The 13,885-nt window shown below is 43.4% G+C and overlaps 1 protein-coding gene across 9 annotated transcripts in view; it reads left to right on the top strand.

The window, feature by feature from the left end:
• The window catches only part of LOC307035830 (uncharacterized protein), a 60,856-nt gene that overhangs the window by 13,868 nt on the left and 33,103 nt on the right, over positions 1-13,885 (top strand). The window contains exons 4-6 of one of the 9 annotated variants that reach the window (XR_013807223.1): positions 3,509-3,607; positions 3,961-7,262; positions 7,709-9,395. The exons of 7 other annotated variants lie outside the window; for them this stretch is intronic. Coding sequence is in view for 1 of the 2 variants with exons in the window: in XM_079675597.1 (XP_079531723.1) it covers positions 9,110-9,313 (204 nt within the window). In the remaining variant the exon portion in view is untranslated. Of the gene's footprint in view, positions 1-3,508; positions 3,608-3,960; positions 7,263-7,708; positions 9,396-13,885 lie in introns of those variants that run through there. One more of the 9 variants, XM_079675597.1, reaches the window with a different exon arrangement.

Below are 13,885 nucleotides of genomic sequence, written 5' to 3'. Positions count from 1 at the left end.
AGGCTATTTTTCTCATGTTATACAGTATTTATCCTAATTTCACAAAGCTGTCCGACTGTTTCTTGTCCCTCTTTTCCTGACTGGCGCTTGTCACGGAGTTCCTCCAACAATCCATGTTCCAGCACTATTAGCTCAGAGTGCTTGAATATCTAAATATAGAAATGATTTCTTCTCTAAGTCAAGCCAGTAGTGTAATTACCAATCTGACGCTAATTAATTTCCCCCTTAATAAGTAAAGTAATGGTAAGTGGATCAACTTTGACACGGAAATACTGACCTCAAACTGCAGCATACATATTAAATAGTACCTCGTTGTTTGTGCCGGGAAGTTTTTTATTTCTGGATATAACTCATTATCATAGTCCGCGTATGTGCCTCATTGCGAACATGCAGAATCTGATATAAGACATGAAACCTTAAATTAGTGGTATAGATGAAGTACCTCTCAAGTCTGATGAAGTGCCTCATCAGTGTTTTTTTTCTATATCTTTTTATTTCATTATATTGTACAATAATCAATGCCATTTAATTTACATTTTAGTATCACAGTACACTCACTATACTCCCCACTCCCTCCCTCCATCCGCACATGCAAAACCAAACCAACAAATGCTTATCAAGATAACTTAAACAACAGAGCCATGAAAAGAAACATAGAAAGGAAAAGGAAAACATCAAAGTAAAACAAACAAATAATTATACAATACAGCGACAATGTAGACATTGACAACACCACAACTAGTATTTCCGGCCGTCAGGACTAATAGCCACATAATGCACCATTCCATCACTGGTCATATATCAGATATATTCTACGGTGGCCGGCAGGTGCAAACGCGGAACAACGGCCAAAAACACATACATAAGCAGGAAACAGCTGCAAATAATGAAATGAAAAACTAACAAACCCTGAAAACAAATACAACAAAAAAACACTGCATTTACAGAAATTATGCAAACTAAATACAACACACAAGCCCCGAAAACAAACTCAACAGAAAAACGCTGCAAATACAAAAACGATATGCAAACCCCAAAACACATACAAACCCAAAAACACACAATGCTCCAGGCCCAGTGCATGACATTAAGGATTTTGGGAGATGGCCCTGTGGGCCATCTAAGCTAATTTACAGATGTCCCTGAGCCCAATAGAGATTGCCCTGAAAAATGCGCGCGGACGAAATGACGCACGAAGGGTTTGGGGGGCCTCCCCCTAGAATATTTAGATTTTTGCAGGTCTTAGATGCTGTCTGGTGCATTCTCTAGACTGAATTATAAGATGAACCACAATATTACAATTTCAATTGTATTCTTCATTTCACTTGTTTGTGTTTGCTCGCTTGCATGCCCTGCATAGCTATAATAAATACTTAAGTTGTTGGTCAAGACACTTTCCATCTGATGAAGGCAAATGCCTTCCAAGATGTAAAAAAGTAGAAAACATTACATTCAGTTGTAACTGCCAAAACAAACATTATTTACGCTATTATGACCTGTTAAAAATGTTTGTAATGTTATCTACTGTAAGTTGGTCGAAGGAATGCCTCCTCATCCAGAAGCTGACCGAGCAGACCCGAGCAGCCGAGTGCATCCGCGAAGCACACACAATGGCGACGTCAGAGTTCCCGTTAGCAAGCAAATCTAAATCTCTTCGGTCAAAATGTCCGGTCAAAATAATTTCCCTTTAGCGCAATACCGCTTCAGTTGCGCCACTTATGTGACAGACAAGAAGAGTATGTGACAGACAAGAATAGTCAATTCTAATGTGTAACACTTAATGTGGAGAAAAAGATGTGCTGTATGGGTTGATTGTGCGTTGATCTGTTGGTAATGCCTCGGGGTTCCGGTGGGCATGTAAACAAATGCATAATGCTGCGCTATACTTTGTGGCCTCACCCAGTTGCATAGCGACACTTATTGTTTAGGTCACAGTGTCTTTTAATAAGCAGGTAGTCCTATCATTAGCTAAAACTAGCTGGATCGATGTGGACATAAACGCGAGTGAAGTCTAATCTGACGGGAGAGAGAGATCAGCTGCTGCTGACGAGTCGATACGCAGCTCTGCATGATCACATGCAGCGTTGAGCGGAACAAAACAAACACTTCAGGTTAGAATATCACACGTAGCTATTTTAATTACCTCTCAAACTACCTAAACTAGTTATAGATATGTTTAGTTTTACTGTCGGGTCACTCATTACTGGATCCGCGAGCTGCATGATACTGATATAATAGATTGCCCGTTCGGGCAACCAGCAGGTGAGGCTTCATGGCCCGAGCTAAATACTAGATGGCCCCGGGCCATCGGGCAGTCCTTAATGTCGAGCCCTGCCTCTAGGGGGCGCGCTACGTGGAACAGATTGATGTCTGACCAGACATAGAGATAACGAACAAGAGTGATGGCTCCGTGTAAACCTGGTGTAAACATGTATATTACCTGATATGTTTGGTCCTGGTCCTTTCACCAGACGGGGAGCGATAGAACGAGCAAGTGGTATGATCACTTTTGTGATTACAACCTGGTACAAAGCACACAGGCATCTTGTAAAAGTGAATTTATTGGAGCAATCTCTTATATTTATTGGAGGGAATAAATCAGTTATGAGATCTTCTTCTTTGCTTTAATTGCGAGTCGCAACCAGTCTTGGAGCATTATCGCCTATGACATCACTTAAGCGACCCAGAATGCGATTTGGGATTTGTAGTCTTTCTAGTTGCGTATTTTTTACGACAAACTGACTTTTTTTACATGGAAATTATTGTTTAAGATCGACAAACATCATATGTGTCATTCGTGGCACAATTCAAACGGGATCAAAAGATAACTTTTCTCTCTCCATTGACTTCAATGTATAATTTTCCGCTTCTGGGGTCCCATGGAGGCTCCCGGAAGGGGAGGGACTTCGCCTCTCTATAGAATCCGGAGGAAAGAAAGTTGATTGAAGTGGACAAATCGATATATATAAGAAGGTACGTTTTGTTTTGTTGTTATACAAAGAGCGCCATATTTACGCAGCTAGCATTAGCGTGCCTACAGTAACTACTACACCAGCTCTGGAGAGGAGAGCTTCACCTGAAGAGAAGATAAAGTGAGGGAAGAACATTGTTAAAAGAGATGACAAATGAATTGCAGGTAAATAACACGGGCCAATGTGAGTACCGCGGAAACATTTGAAGAAAGAGAGACATTCTTAGCAGTTTGTTTATATTATGTATTTGTGTATGGCTGTTGCAACTATACAGAGCTTTAGCAATACTATAAGTAACTATCGTCGGTGGAGAAGTGATAAAATGTGAAGAGGGACAAAGTAATGACAGGAGAGTAGTGTGCATTAGACATGCTCAAGAACAAATATAGAGAAGACATTCAAGGACAGAGAGACAAAACACAGATTCAACGGTAAACATGATGTATCGTTCTATTTATTTAGCTAACCACTATTTAGACTGTGTTTTTGATTGACTTGATTAAATGGATTTACTACATCAATGTATTTCTTTTCAGGCTGCCATGTTTTGTCCTTTCTGTGGCCAACATCTGGGGACAGTTCAAGTGTTCTGTGGCTCCTGTGGCAAAAATGTACAGTTTTTGTTGAACACAACAGTAAGTTCACTTTTTTTATTGTATCTGTTTTAAATGCAAGAAATAAGGTTTCAACAAACTACTCTGTTTAGAATACTAATTGGCAGATGCATACACTAGTTATCAGCATGAAGGACACATGTTTTCATTGTCTGTTTATGTGAAATATGTAGAAGCCATCATTACATTGTAGACCAATGCATGATTAAATACACAAAACAGCTTATATTATACATTCATAATTGTGTATTAGTTCTATCTTTATAGAGAAAATTATACATTTAGAATCAGACTTTGAGACAGTGAGCGGCTGGGAAAGTCACACCGCCATGGAGCACAAACAGTTGCTGACGTGATGTTTTCTTCATTCTCAGGCATTCCATAAGGAGGGTCAGGAACTCACGCTTGGGACCACCAGTGTCCCCTCCATCCTCAGTTTGTCCCTCATCATCAGTGAACTTAACTATTATCTCATGAGAGGGGTCGAATGAGGCACTTTTGAAGCCGCGGATTGCTCCATCCCACACATTGGCTCTATTAATATTGAACCTGCTGCAAGATGTATTTGTTATTTGTTACAATGTGTGCCGCAGTCAGGTATTTGTTGTGTCAGGTCAATTATGTTAGTTTGTTATGTATTTGTCACGTTCATGCTTGTTTTGTTTGTTTCACTTCCTGTTTTATTTTTGTACTCCTCGTCTCATTCCAGGTGCCTTTACTTCCTTGGTTCTTGTTTCCCGCCATTGTCAGCGTCTGCCCCGCCCCTGATTGTTTCCACCTGTTCCAACTTACCTCTTTTATATATTGTCCTGTCTCCCCTTGTCTGTTGTCAGTTCGTCTTGTTCGTCATGCCAAGAAGTCAGATCCAAGCAGCCATAGAGAGACCAAGTACCTTTAGAGATATCCTCCATGAGAGCGTTTTGTTTTGTGACCGCTTTGTCACTCCCTCTGTAAAGAGTGTTTTTGTTTTTTTGATCCATTAAAGTTTATTTTTCTTCAAAACCTTTTCGTCTCCGGGTTGTGCAATTGAGTCCTCATATCAGTGAGTCACGGTGCATAACAGAACGAACTGACCAGAATATGGACTCAGCCAACCCCAAGACGCTGCAGACCGGCAGGGTAACGTCATCCATCAACACCAGGAGCAGCTAAAGAATATTAGCCAAGTAGTTAAGGAGCTTTCAGATCGCCAGGAGGGTTTCCAGACCTCTGTCACTTCACAGGTGAACCATCTGGCAACACAGCTCCACGGACTTCTCTCTCATCTGGAGGCAGCTTCCACAGCTCCGATTCCTGCTACTCCACCTGATGCCAATCCTGCTGTGAATCATGCCCCTCCTGTTCCAGTGCGGTTAGCAGCACCGGAGAAATACTCAGGAGAATCGAGCAACTGCAGAGCCTTCTTAGTCCAGTGTGATTTACATTACCAACTTAATCCAGCAGCGTTTGTATCTGATGAGGCTAAAATAGCGTTTATGATCTCCCACTTAACCGGCAGAGCTGCCGCATGGGCCACTGCGGAGTGGTCTAGAAATTCCAATATCTGTAGATCCTTCATAGCGTTCAAAGACACTATGAGCCGCATATTTGATATTACCTCACCTACCGGTGACGCCACTCGGGCTCTCATGCAGCTCAAACAGCACTCACGGCCCATAGTAGATTACGCCATCGAGTTCCGTACCTTAGCCATAGACAGTGGTTGGAACACTCCAGCATTAATAGATGCCTTCCGCAATGGACTCTCAGAGACGATTAAAGATCACCTGGCTCCATTAGAGTTATCACAAGACCTCGAATCACTCATTTCCACGTCTCTCCGAATTAACAATCGCATCAGGGAAAGAGAGGGAGAACGACGCCGAGTCGCAACAAGACCTCCCAGCCACCAAGGGCGCTCTCTGGGTAGGCAGTCCTCATGGGGTTCCTTGTTTGCCTCTTCATCAGGCCCAGCAGTGACAGCGCCACAACAGGCACCGGAGGAACCTATGCAGCTCGGGAGAACGAGGATTTCTCCAGAGGAACGACGGCGCCGCCTGCAGGAGGGATGCTGCTTCTACTGTGGTCAAATGGGACACCAGCAGGCGACATGTCCGGGAAAAGGGCATGCTCACCAACCATGAGGAGGGCGTTGGTGAGCAACATTTCATTTGATTATCCTCCTCGCACACTCACCCAGGTAGATACCATTGCCAATAGTCAGACACACACTATGGGGGCCTTAATTGACTCCGGGGCTGATGAAAGTCTCATAGACTGGGGTCTAGCGTAACGTCTTAATATTAAGACTGCTCCGCTCAAACATCCCGTCAATGCCAGTGCCCTAGACGGCAGACTTATGTGTACAGTCACTGACTGTACAGAACCCATGCAAGTGACTATTGACAATAATCATGTGGAAATGATGCAATTTCATCTGTTCGATTTTGCACAGCATCCGCTGATTTTGGGGTTCCCTTGGTTAAAGACACACAACCCACATATAGACTGGTGTTCAGGACAAATTAAGGGATGGGGAGAGAATTGTGAACAGTCATGTAAAGCTCCACGTACTGTTGCAGTGGCTGATAGTAGCTCAGACTTTCCTGACCTTTCCAAGGTCCCCTCTTGCTACAATGACATTAAGGAGGTTTTTAACAAAACCAAAGCACTACCATTGCCTCCTCATCGTCCGTTTGACTGTGCCATCAACCTGTTACCTGGCGCACCCATTCCTAGGGGGCGCTTATATTCTATCTCAGGACCAGAGCGGGCGGTCATGGATGACTACATCTCGTCCTCACTGAAAGCGGGGATAATCCGTCCCTCTTCTTCACCTGCGGGCGCAGGATTCTTCTTTCTGGGGAAGAAGGATGGGTCTCTAAGACCATGCATTGACTACAGCCCATTAAATTACATTACGGTGAAAAACCGCCACCCACTCCCGCTGATGTCTTCAGCTTTTGAACTACTTCAGTCAGCTAAGGTGTTCACCAAGCTTGATCTGAGAAATGCCTACCACCTCGTCAGGATTAGAGAGGGTGACGAGTGGAAAACGGGGTTCAACACACCTAGCGGATATTACAAATACAGGGTTATGCCTTTTGGACTATGCAATGCTCCTGCTGTTTTTCAAACTATGGTCAATGACATTTTGAGAGAATTTTTGGAATGTGTCTGTTTTCGTGTATTTGGACGATATTCTGATTTTCTCTCCAGATATTCAGTGTCATGTCAGGCATGTCCGCCAAGTCCTCCAGAAACTTTTGGAGAATCAGTTGTGTGTGAAAGCTGAGAAGTGCGATTTCCATGCAACCACTGTCTCCTTCCTGGGCTACATTTTCACCGCCAATCAGGCCCAGATGGATCCGTCCAAGGTCAGTGCGGTGACCGACTGGCCTACTCCAACAGTTCCTGGGGTTTGCCAACTTTTGCCGAAAGTTTATACGCAACTTCAGTTCTGTAGCCGCTCCTCTACATGCTCTCACTCTTAAAGTTTCCTTTCAGTGGACCCCCCAGGCCGAGTCTGCCTTCCAGTGCCTCAAGAAAGGATTCACCACGGCACCCGTACTCACTGTTCCGGATCCCCAGAGACAGTTTATGGTTGAGGTCGATGCGTCCAACGAGGGCATAGGGGCGGTGTTGTCCCAGAGGTCCTCCAACGATAACCGGATGCACCCCTGCGCTTATCTATCGCGTAAGTTGACCTCAGCTGAAAATAACTATGATGTAGGGAACAAGGAATTACTAGCTGTCAAAGCAGCGTTGGAGGAGTGGAGACACTGGCTCGAAGGGGCGGAGCAACCGTTTGTTGTGTGGACAGACCACAAGAACATAGAGTATGTAAGGAAAGCCAAGAGACTCAATTCACGTCAGGCCCGGTGGACTCTGTTCTTTAGTAGGTTTAACTTTACATTATCCTTTAGACCCGGTACGCAAAACCATAAGCCAGACCCACTGTCTCGTCTCTTTGAGCCTGTCCCTAATGCCAAGAAACCTGAATCAATCCTTCCACTAAACTGTGTGGTTGGGTCGGTAACTTGGCAGATAGAAACAGATGTGAAGCAGGCTAATGTTGTGAGCCCGGCACCTAGTGAGTGTCCAGACAACCGTTTGTTTGTCCCTGTGTCTATACGCTCTCAGGTAATCCACTGGGCTCAAACTTCCAAGCTCACATGCCATCCGGGGGTCCAGCGAACTATGTTTGCCATAAAGCAGCGGTTCTGGTGGCCGGCCACGAGAAAGGACGTCTCTGAATATGTGGCGGCCTGTCCAGTGTGCGCCCGGAATAAGACTTCTTCCCAGGCCCAGGTGGGTCTGCTCCAGCCCCTCCCAGTGCCTCAACGACCATGGTTGCATATCTCCATGGACTTTGTGACTGGATTCCCACCTTCCAAAGGTAACACTACCGTCCTTACAGTGGTGGATCGCTTCTCAAAGATGGTACATTTCCTTCCTCTGCTCAAACTTCGCTCTGCCAAGAAAACGGCAGAGGTCATGCTTACTCATGTGTTCAGAATTCATGGTTTTCCCAGCGACATAGTTTCAGACAGAGGTCCTCAGTTCACTTCCATCTTCTGGAAGGAGTTTTGCCAGCTCCTCGGCACCACCGTCAGCTTGTTCTCCGGTTATCAACCGCAGTCAAACAGTTAGACAGAACGCCTGAATCAGGACCTTGAAACCTGCCTCAGGTGTCTCGTGTCCCAGAAGCAATCCACCTGGAGCGATCATCTGACCTGGGTAGAGTACGCACACAACACTCTTCCATCGGCTGCCACTGGTCTCTCCCCGTTCCAGTGTGCGAACGGATATCAGCCCCCTCTCTTCCCTGCCAATGAAGAAGAAGTCAAGGTGCCATCCGCGCACGCTATGTTTCGACGCTGTCAGCGGGTCTGGGCCGGTGCTCGGCAGGCGCTACTCCGGACCTCGACCCGGATGAAGTCAGCGGCGGATCGTCACAGATGTGCGGCCCCCCTCTACAAGCCGGGACAGAAAGTCTGGCTCTCTACCAAGGACCTACCTCTATATGTTCATTCCAAGAAGTTGGCACCGAGGTTTGTGGGTCCTTTCCCAGTCTCAAAAATCATTAACCCTGTCTCTGTGCGCCTCAAACTCCAAAGGTCCTTGAAGGTTCATCCTACGTTTCATGTCAGCAAACTCAAGCCAGTTCAAGAGAGCACTCTGGTTCCCCCCTCCAAACCCCCCCCTCCACCCCGGATCATTGATGGTGGCCCGGTGTACACGGTCAGGAAAATTCTGTCGGTCCGCAAACGGGGCAGAGGACGCCAATTCTTGGTCGATTGGGAGGGATACGGTCCTTAGGAACGTTGCTGGGTCTCCTCGACTTTCGTGGTGGATAAAACACTCATAAATGACTCCTATGATCGCCACCCTGAGCAGCCTGGGCCGTCGGGAGTCGGCCCTAGAAGGGGGGGTACTGTTGTGTCCCGTCAATTATGTTAGTTTTTTATGTATTTGTCACGTTCATGCTTGTTTTGTTTGTTTCACTTTCTGTTTTATTTTGTACTCCTTGTCTCATTCCAGGTGCCTTTACTTCCTTGGTTCTTGTTTCCCGCCATCGTCAGCGTCTGCCCCGCCCCTGATTGTTTCCACCTGTTCCCACTTACCTCTTGTATATATTGTCCTGTCTCCCCTTGTATGTTGTCAGTTCGTCTTGTTCGTCATGCCAAGAAGTCAGATCCAAGCAGCCATAGAGAGACCAAGTACCTTTTGAGATATCCTCCATGAGAGCGTTTTGTTTTGTGACCGTTTTGTCACTCCCTCTGTAAAGAGTGTTTTTGTTTTTTTGATCCATTAAAGTTTATTTTTCTTCAAAACCTTTTCGTCTCCGGGTTGTGCAATTGAGTGCTCATATCAGTGAGTCACGGTGCATAACAGTATTCTGTGCTGGGAAAAACACACTGATGCATTGTAATATTAAATGATGGAGCTAGTAATATGATTTACAGTATAGAATGGAACAATTAAGTGGTAATAGTAACAATGAACACTAGGGCTGTCAAACGATTAAAATTATTAATCAGATTAATCACAGCTTAAAAATTAATTAATCATGATTAATCACCATTCGAACTATGTCCACAATATGCCATTTCTTCATGTATATTGTTGTGGGAAAGGAAAGATAAATGAAAGAAGGCGGATATATCCATTTAACATACAGTATGTATGTATGTTTATTATAACATTGTTCTGTGTGTCAAAATGAAAGACAGCCCACACACCTATCAATCATCAAACCGTGGGGTCTTATCGATGTATATAGAGATGTACTACAGCAAAAGTATTCTCCGTCGGGACTTCCTGCAACAACACCATGCCGTTATCTTGATTCTGATTGGCCAGAAGACATTATCAAAGATGTTCTATTGAGAAGACGATCAGTACGTGACAAAGGTTTTCAAAACCGTTTCTGGTCTTCGGTATTTCCAGACAAGTGGCTACTGAAATCAATCTTACTAACTGCTGTCTGTGCAATTCTCGGCGCGAGTTGGCAGACTTTATTTTGCTTACTTTAACATCATTTTTCATGGTGGGGCTAAGTCATTGCATGGTATGGGTGTAGCCTACCCCAGCCATACCCTGGCGTTGCCACTGGTGGGATGTATGGGGCGGGCCATTCTGCACATGCATTAAATATTTCAACGCAATTAATTCCAAAAATTAATTACCGCCGTTAACGCGATCATTTTGACAGCATTAATTAATACCTTTCCTCCATTTTGTCTTCTGGCTCAGACTGGCTATCAATAATGATAAGTGCATACACATTTGTGTAGTTGCTGCAGTGAGAAGACAGTTGAATAATTACTTTCAAATACATAATATATGCATGACATTCGTATTTACAAAAGAATGTCGATCCTCTTCCTGTTTTTTTTAAATTGGCTTCTTAACTAACAACAGCTCTTTTGTCATACTCCTGCACAACCCTTGTAAACATTTGAAATGGATGCAAGAAACAATATCTGATCTTTGAAAAATATTTGTTGGTGTTTTTTGTATCGTCTTCACTAAGATGTAAGATGTTGTGGGTGTCATTTGGAAATGTATACAAGTATACTTTTTCTGCTTCCTGGCAATGTTATCTACTGTGATTGGAGGCTATACAAACAAACACATGTACAAATAAAGATACACACCAAACAACTGTGTCACGATGCAACGGTCAACATCGTTTACCTATACAGTAGAAGTTGTTCTGACCCAGGGCAGACTGGACCTCTTCCTGGAATGGGGTTGGTACTCCATCCTATCTTTACCCAGGAAATAAGTGCAGTTGATCTAATGACAGTGTCATTAGCACACAAAGGTATTTATTGATTTCACGTTCATAAATTCAAACCTACATGGTATAATTACATTTTTAATTGGTCTTACCCGATCAGACGCTGGTTGTGGGTGCCTGAGAGGTCTGATAAAGGTAAACAAGAAATATATTCAAACTACCGTACTGTTAAAACATTCTGCTTCTTGAGACACAAAATAATATGTTGACAATGTTTTATTTTACCCTGGCAAACTGTTGTCCATTCGTGGAGTGCTCACTTTTGAGCGGAGGACCCCCTGTTGTTTGTCCCTCACACTTCTCAAACCCAAGTTACACCCTTGTATATATACAGGACTGTCTCAGAAAATTAGAATATTGTAATAAAGTTCTTTATTTTCTGTAATGCAATTAAAAAAAACAAAAATGTCATACATTCTGGATTCATTACAAATCAACTGAAATATTGCAAGCCTTTTATTATTTTAATATTGCTGATTATGGCATACAGCTTAAGAAAACTCAAATATCCTATCTCTAAATATTAGAATATCATGAAAAAGTATACTAGTAGGGTGTTCAACGAATCACTTGAATCGTCTAATTAACTCGAAACACCTGCAAGGGTTTCCTGAGCCTTGAAAAACACTCAGCTTGGTTCAGTAAACTAAATCACAAGTATGGGGAAGACTGCTGATCTGACTGCTGTCCAGAGGACCGTCATTGACACCCTCCATCAGGAGGGTAAGACACAAAAAGAAATGTCTCAAAGAGCAAGCTGTTCACAGAGTGCAGTTTCAAAGCACATCCACAAAAAGTCTGTTGGAAGGGGGAAATGTGGCAGGAAACGCTGCACAACCAAGAGAGATGACCGCAGCCTTAACAGCATTGTGAAGAAGAGTCGCTTCCAGAATTTGGGGGAGCTTCAAAGACAGTGGACTGAAGCTGGGGTCCAGGTATCAAAAGTCACTGTTCACAGACGTGTCCGGGAAATGGGCTACAATAGCCGTATTCCCATGGTCAAGCCACTTCTGAACTCAAGACAACGGAAGAGGCGTCTGACTTGGGCTAAGGAAAAGAAGCACTGGACAGTTGCACAGTGGTCCAAAGTCCTCTTTTCAGACGAAAGCAAGTTTTGTATTTCATTTGGAAGTCAAGGCGCCAGAGTCTGGAGAAAGGCTGGAGAGGAGCAAAATCCAAGTTGCTTGAAATCCAGTGTGAAGTTCCCACAGTCAGCGATGGTTTGGGGAGCCATGTCAGCTGCTGGTGTTGGTCCACTGTGTTTCATCAAGCCCAGAGTAAATGCAGCTGTGTACCAAGAGATTTTAGAGCACTACATGCTTCCGTCTGCTGAAAAGCTCTATGGAGATGAGGAATTCATTTTCCAGCATGATCTGGCACCTGCCCACAGTGCCAAAACCACCAGTAACTGGTGTACTGACCATGGCATTACTGTCCTCGATTGGCCTGCAAATTCCCCTGACCTGAACCCCATAGAGAATATGTGGGGTATTGTGAAGAAGAAGCTGAAAGACACCAGACCCAACAATGCTAATGAGCTAAAGGCCGCTATTGAAGCATCCTGGGCATCCATAACACCTCAGCAATGCCACAGGCTGATTGCCTCCATGCCACGCCGCATTGATGCAGTAATCCGTGCAAAAGGATTCCCAACCAAGTACTGAGTGCATTAATGGACATTTTCAAATGTTTGATTGTGTTTTGCTGTTATAAATCTTTTTTTTTTTACTTGGTCTGAGGAACTATTCTAATTTTTTGAGATAGGATTTTTGAGTTTTCTTAAGCTGTATGCCATAATCAGCAATATTAAAATAATAAAAGGCTTGCAATATTTCAGTTGATTTGTAATGAATCCAGAATGTATGACATTTTTGTTTTTTTAATTGCATTACAGAAAATAAAGAACTTTATCACAATATTCTAATTTTCTGAGACAGTCCTGTATATGATGTCAAGAGTTACATGTATGTGCACAATGCTGTCTCTTGACTTGCAAGCTCTTTTACCAAACAAGCTAATGCCAGCTGGGTAAATATGACGCTCTTTGTATAAAAACAAAACGTGCCTTCTTATACTGTATATCGACTTTGTCCACTTCGATCAACTTTGTTTCCTCCGGCTTCAATTTCCATCACTCTCGTTCGTTCTCTCTATGTCTGGTAAGACATCAATCTGTTCCATGTAACGCCCCCCCTAGAGGCCTGGAGCATTGTGTGTTTTTGGGTTTGTATGTGTTTTGGGGTTTGTATGTGTTTTTGACTTTGCATATCGTTTTTGCATTTGCAGCGTTTTTCTGTTGCGTTTGTTTTCGGGGGTTTGTGTGTTCTATTGAGTTTGCATCATAACTGTAAAAGCAGCGTTTTTTTGTTGTATTTGTTTTCAGGGTTTGTTTGTTTTTCATCTCATTATTTGCAGCTGTTTCCTGCTTATGTATGTGTTTTTGGACGTTGTTCCGCGTTTGCACCTGCCAGCCACCGTAATTTTCCAAGTGAGAAGACAATGGCAACCACATAGCTTGAAAAATAGATATGTTTTTTAAGTAATTTGAATAAAACGTTTTTATTATTAGTCAGAGACAAACTGATAGTCAACATCGAGTGGATTATTGAGGAGAATCTACTTAGAACTATTTTCTCAGATCAGTGATCTGGGGCGAAGAGGCAAGACATTCTCCACAGATCCAATCCAATCCATTTTATTTCTACAGCACATTTAAAAACAACAGAGTTGAACAAAATGCTGTACATCGATAACTGTATAAAAACATAGCATAAATACATAAAAACAGACAGGACATGAACACCGTGGCAAAGACGTGTTCAATCCTCAGCAGTGCTTCTGCTTCAGTGTACAGACAGACAGGCAGAGGTTCGTGCTGCTGTATAGCATTAAAAACCTCTTAAGCCCCAAGCCTGTTTTTCAGGTTTCAGGCTCGAAAATGACATTCCCAGGACAAATGACCATATCTTCCCTTCTAAAAGAGTTACATTAATAATCTTTTTTCTCAAAGT

The sequence above is a fragment of the Notothenia rossii genome (genome assembly GCF_949606895.1).
Source record: "Notothenia rossii genome assembly, chromosome: 4".
Lineage (NCBI taxonomy): Eukaryota > Metazoa > Chordata > Actinopteri > Perciformes > Nototheniidae > Notothenia > Notothenia rossii.
Note: the sequence above shows the minus strand (reverse complement) of the source record. Positions and strands in the feature narration are given on the sequence as shown.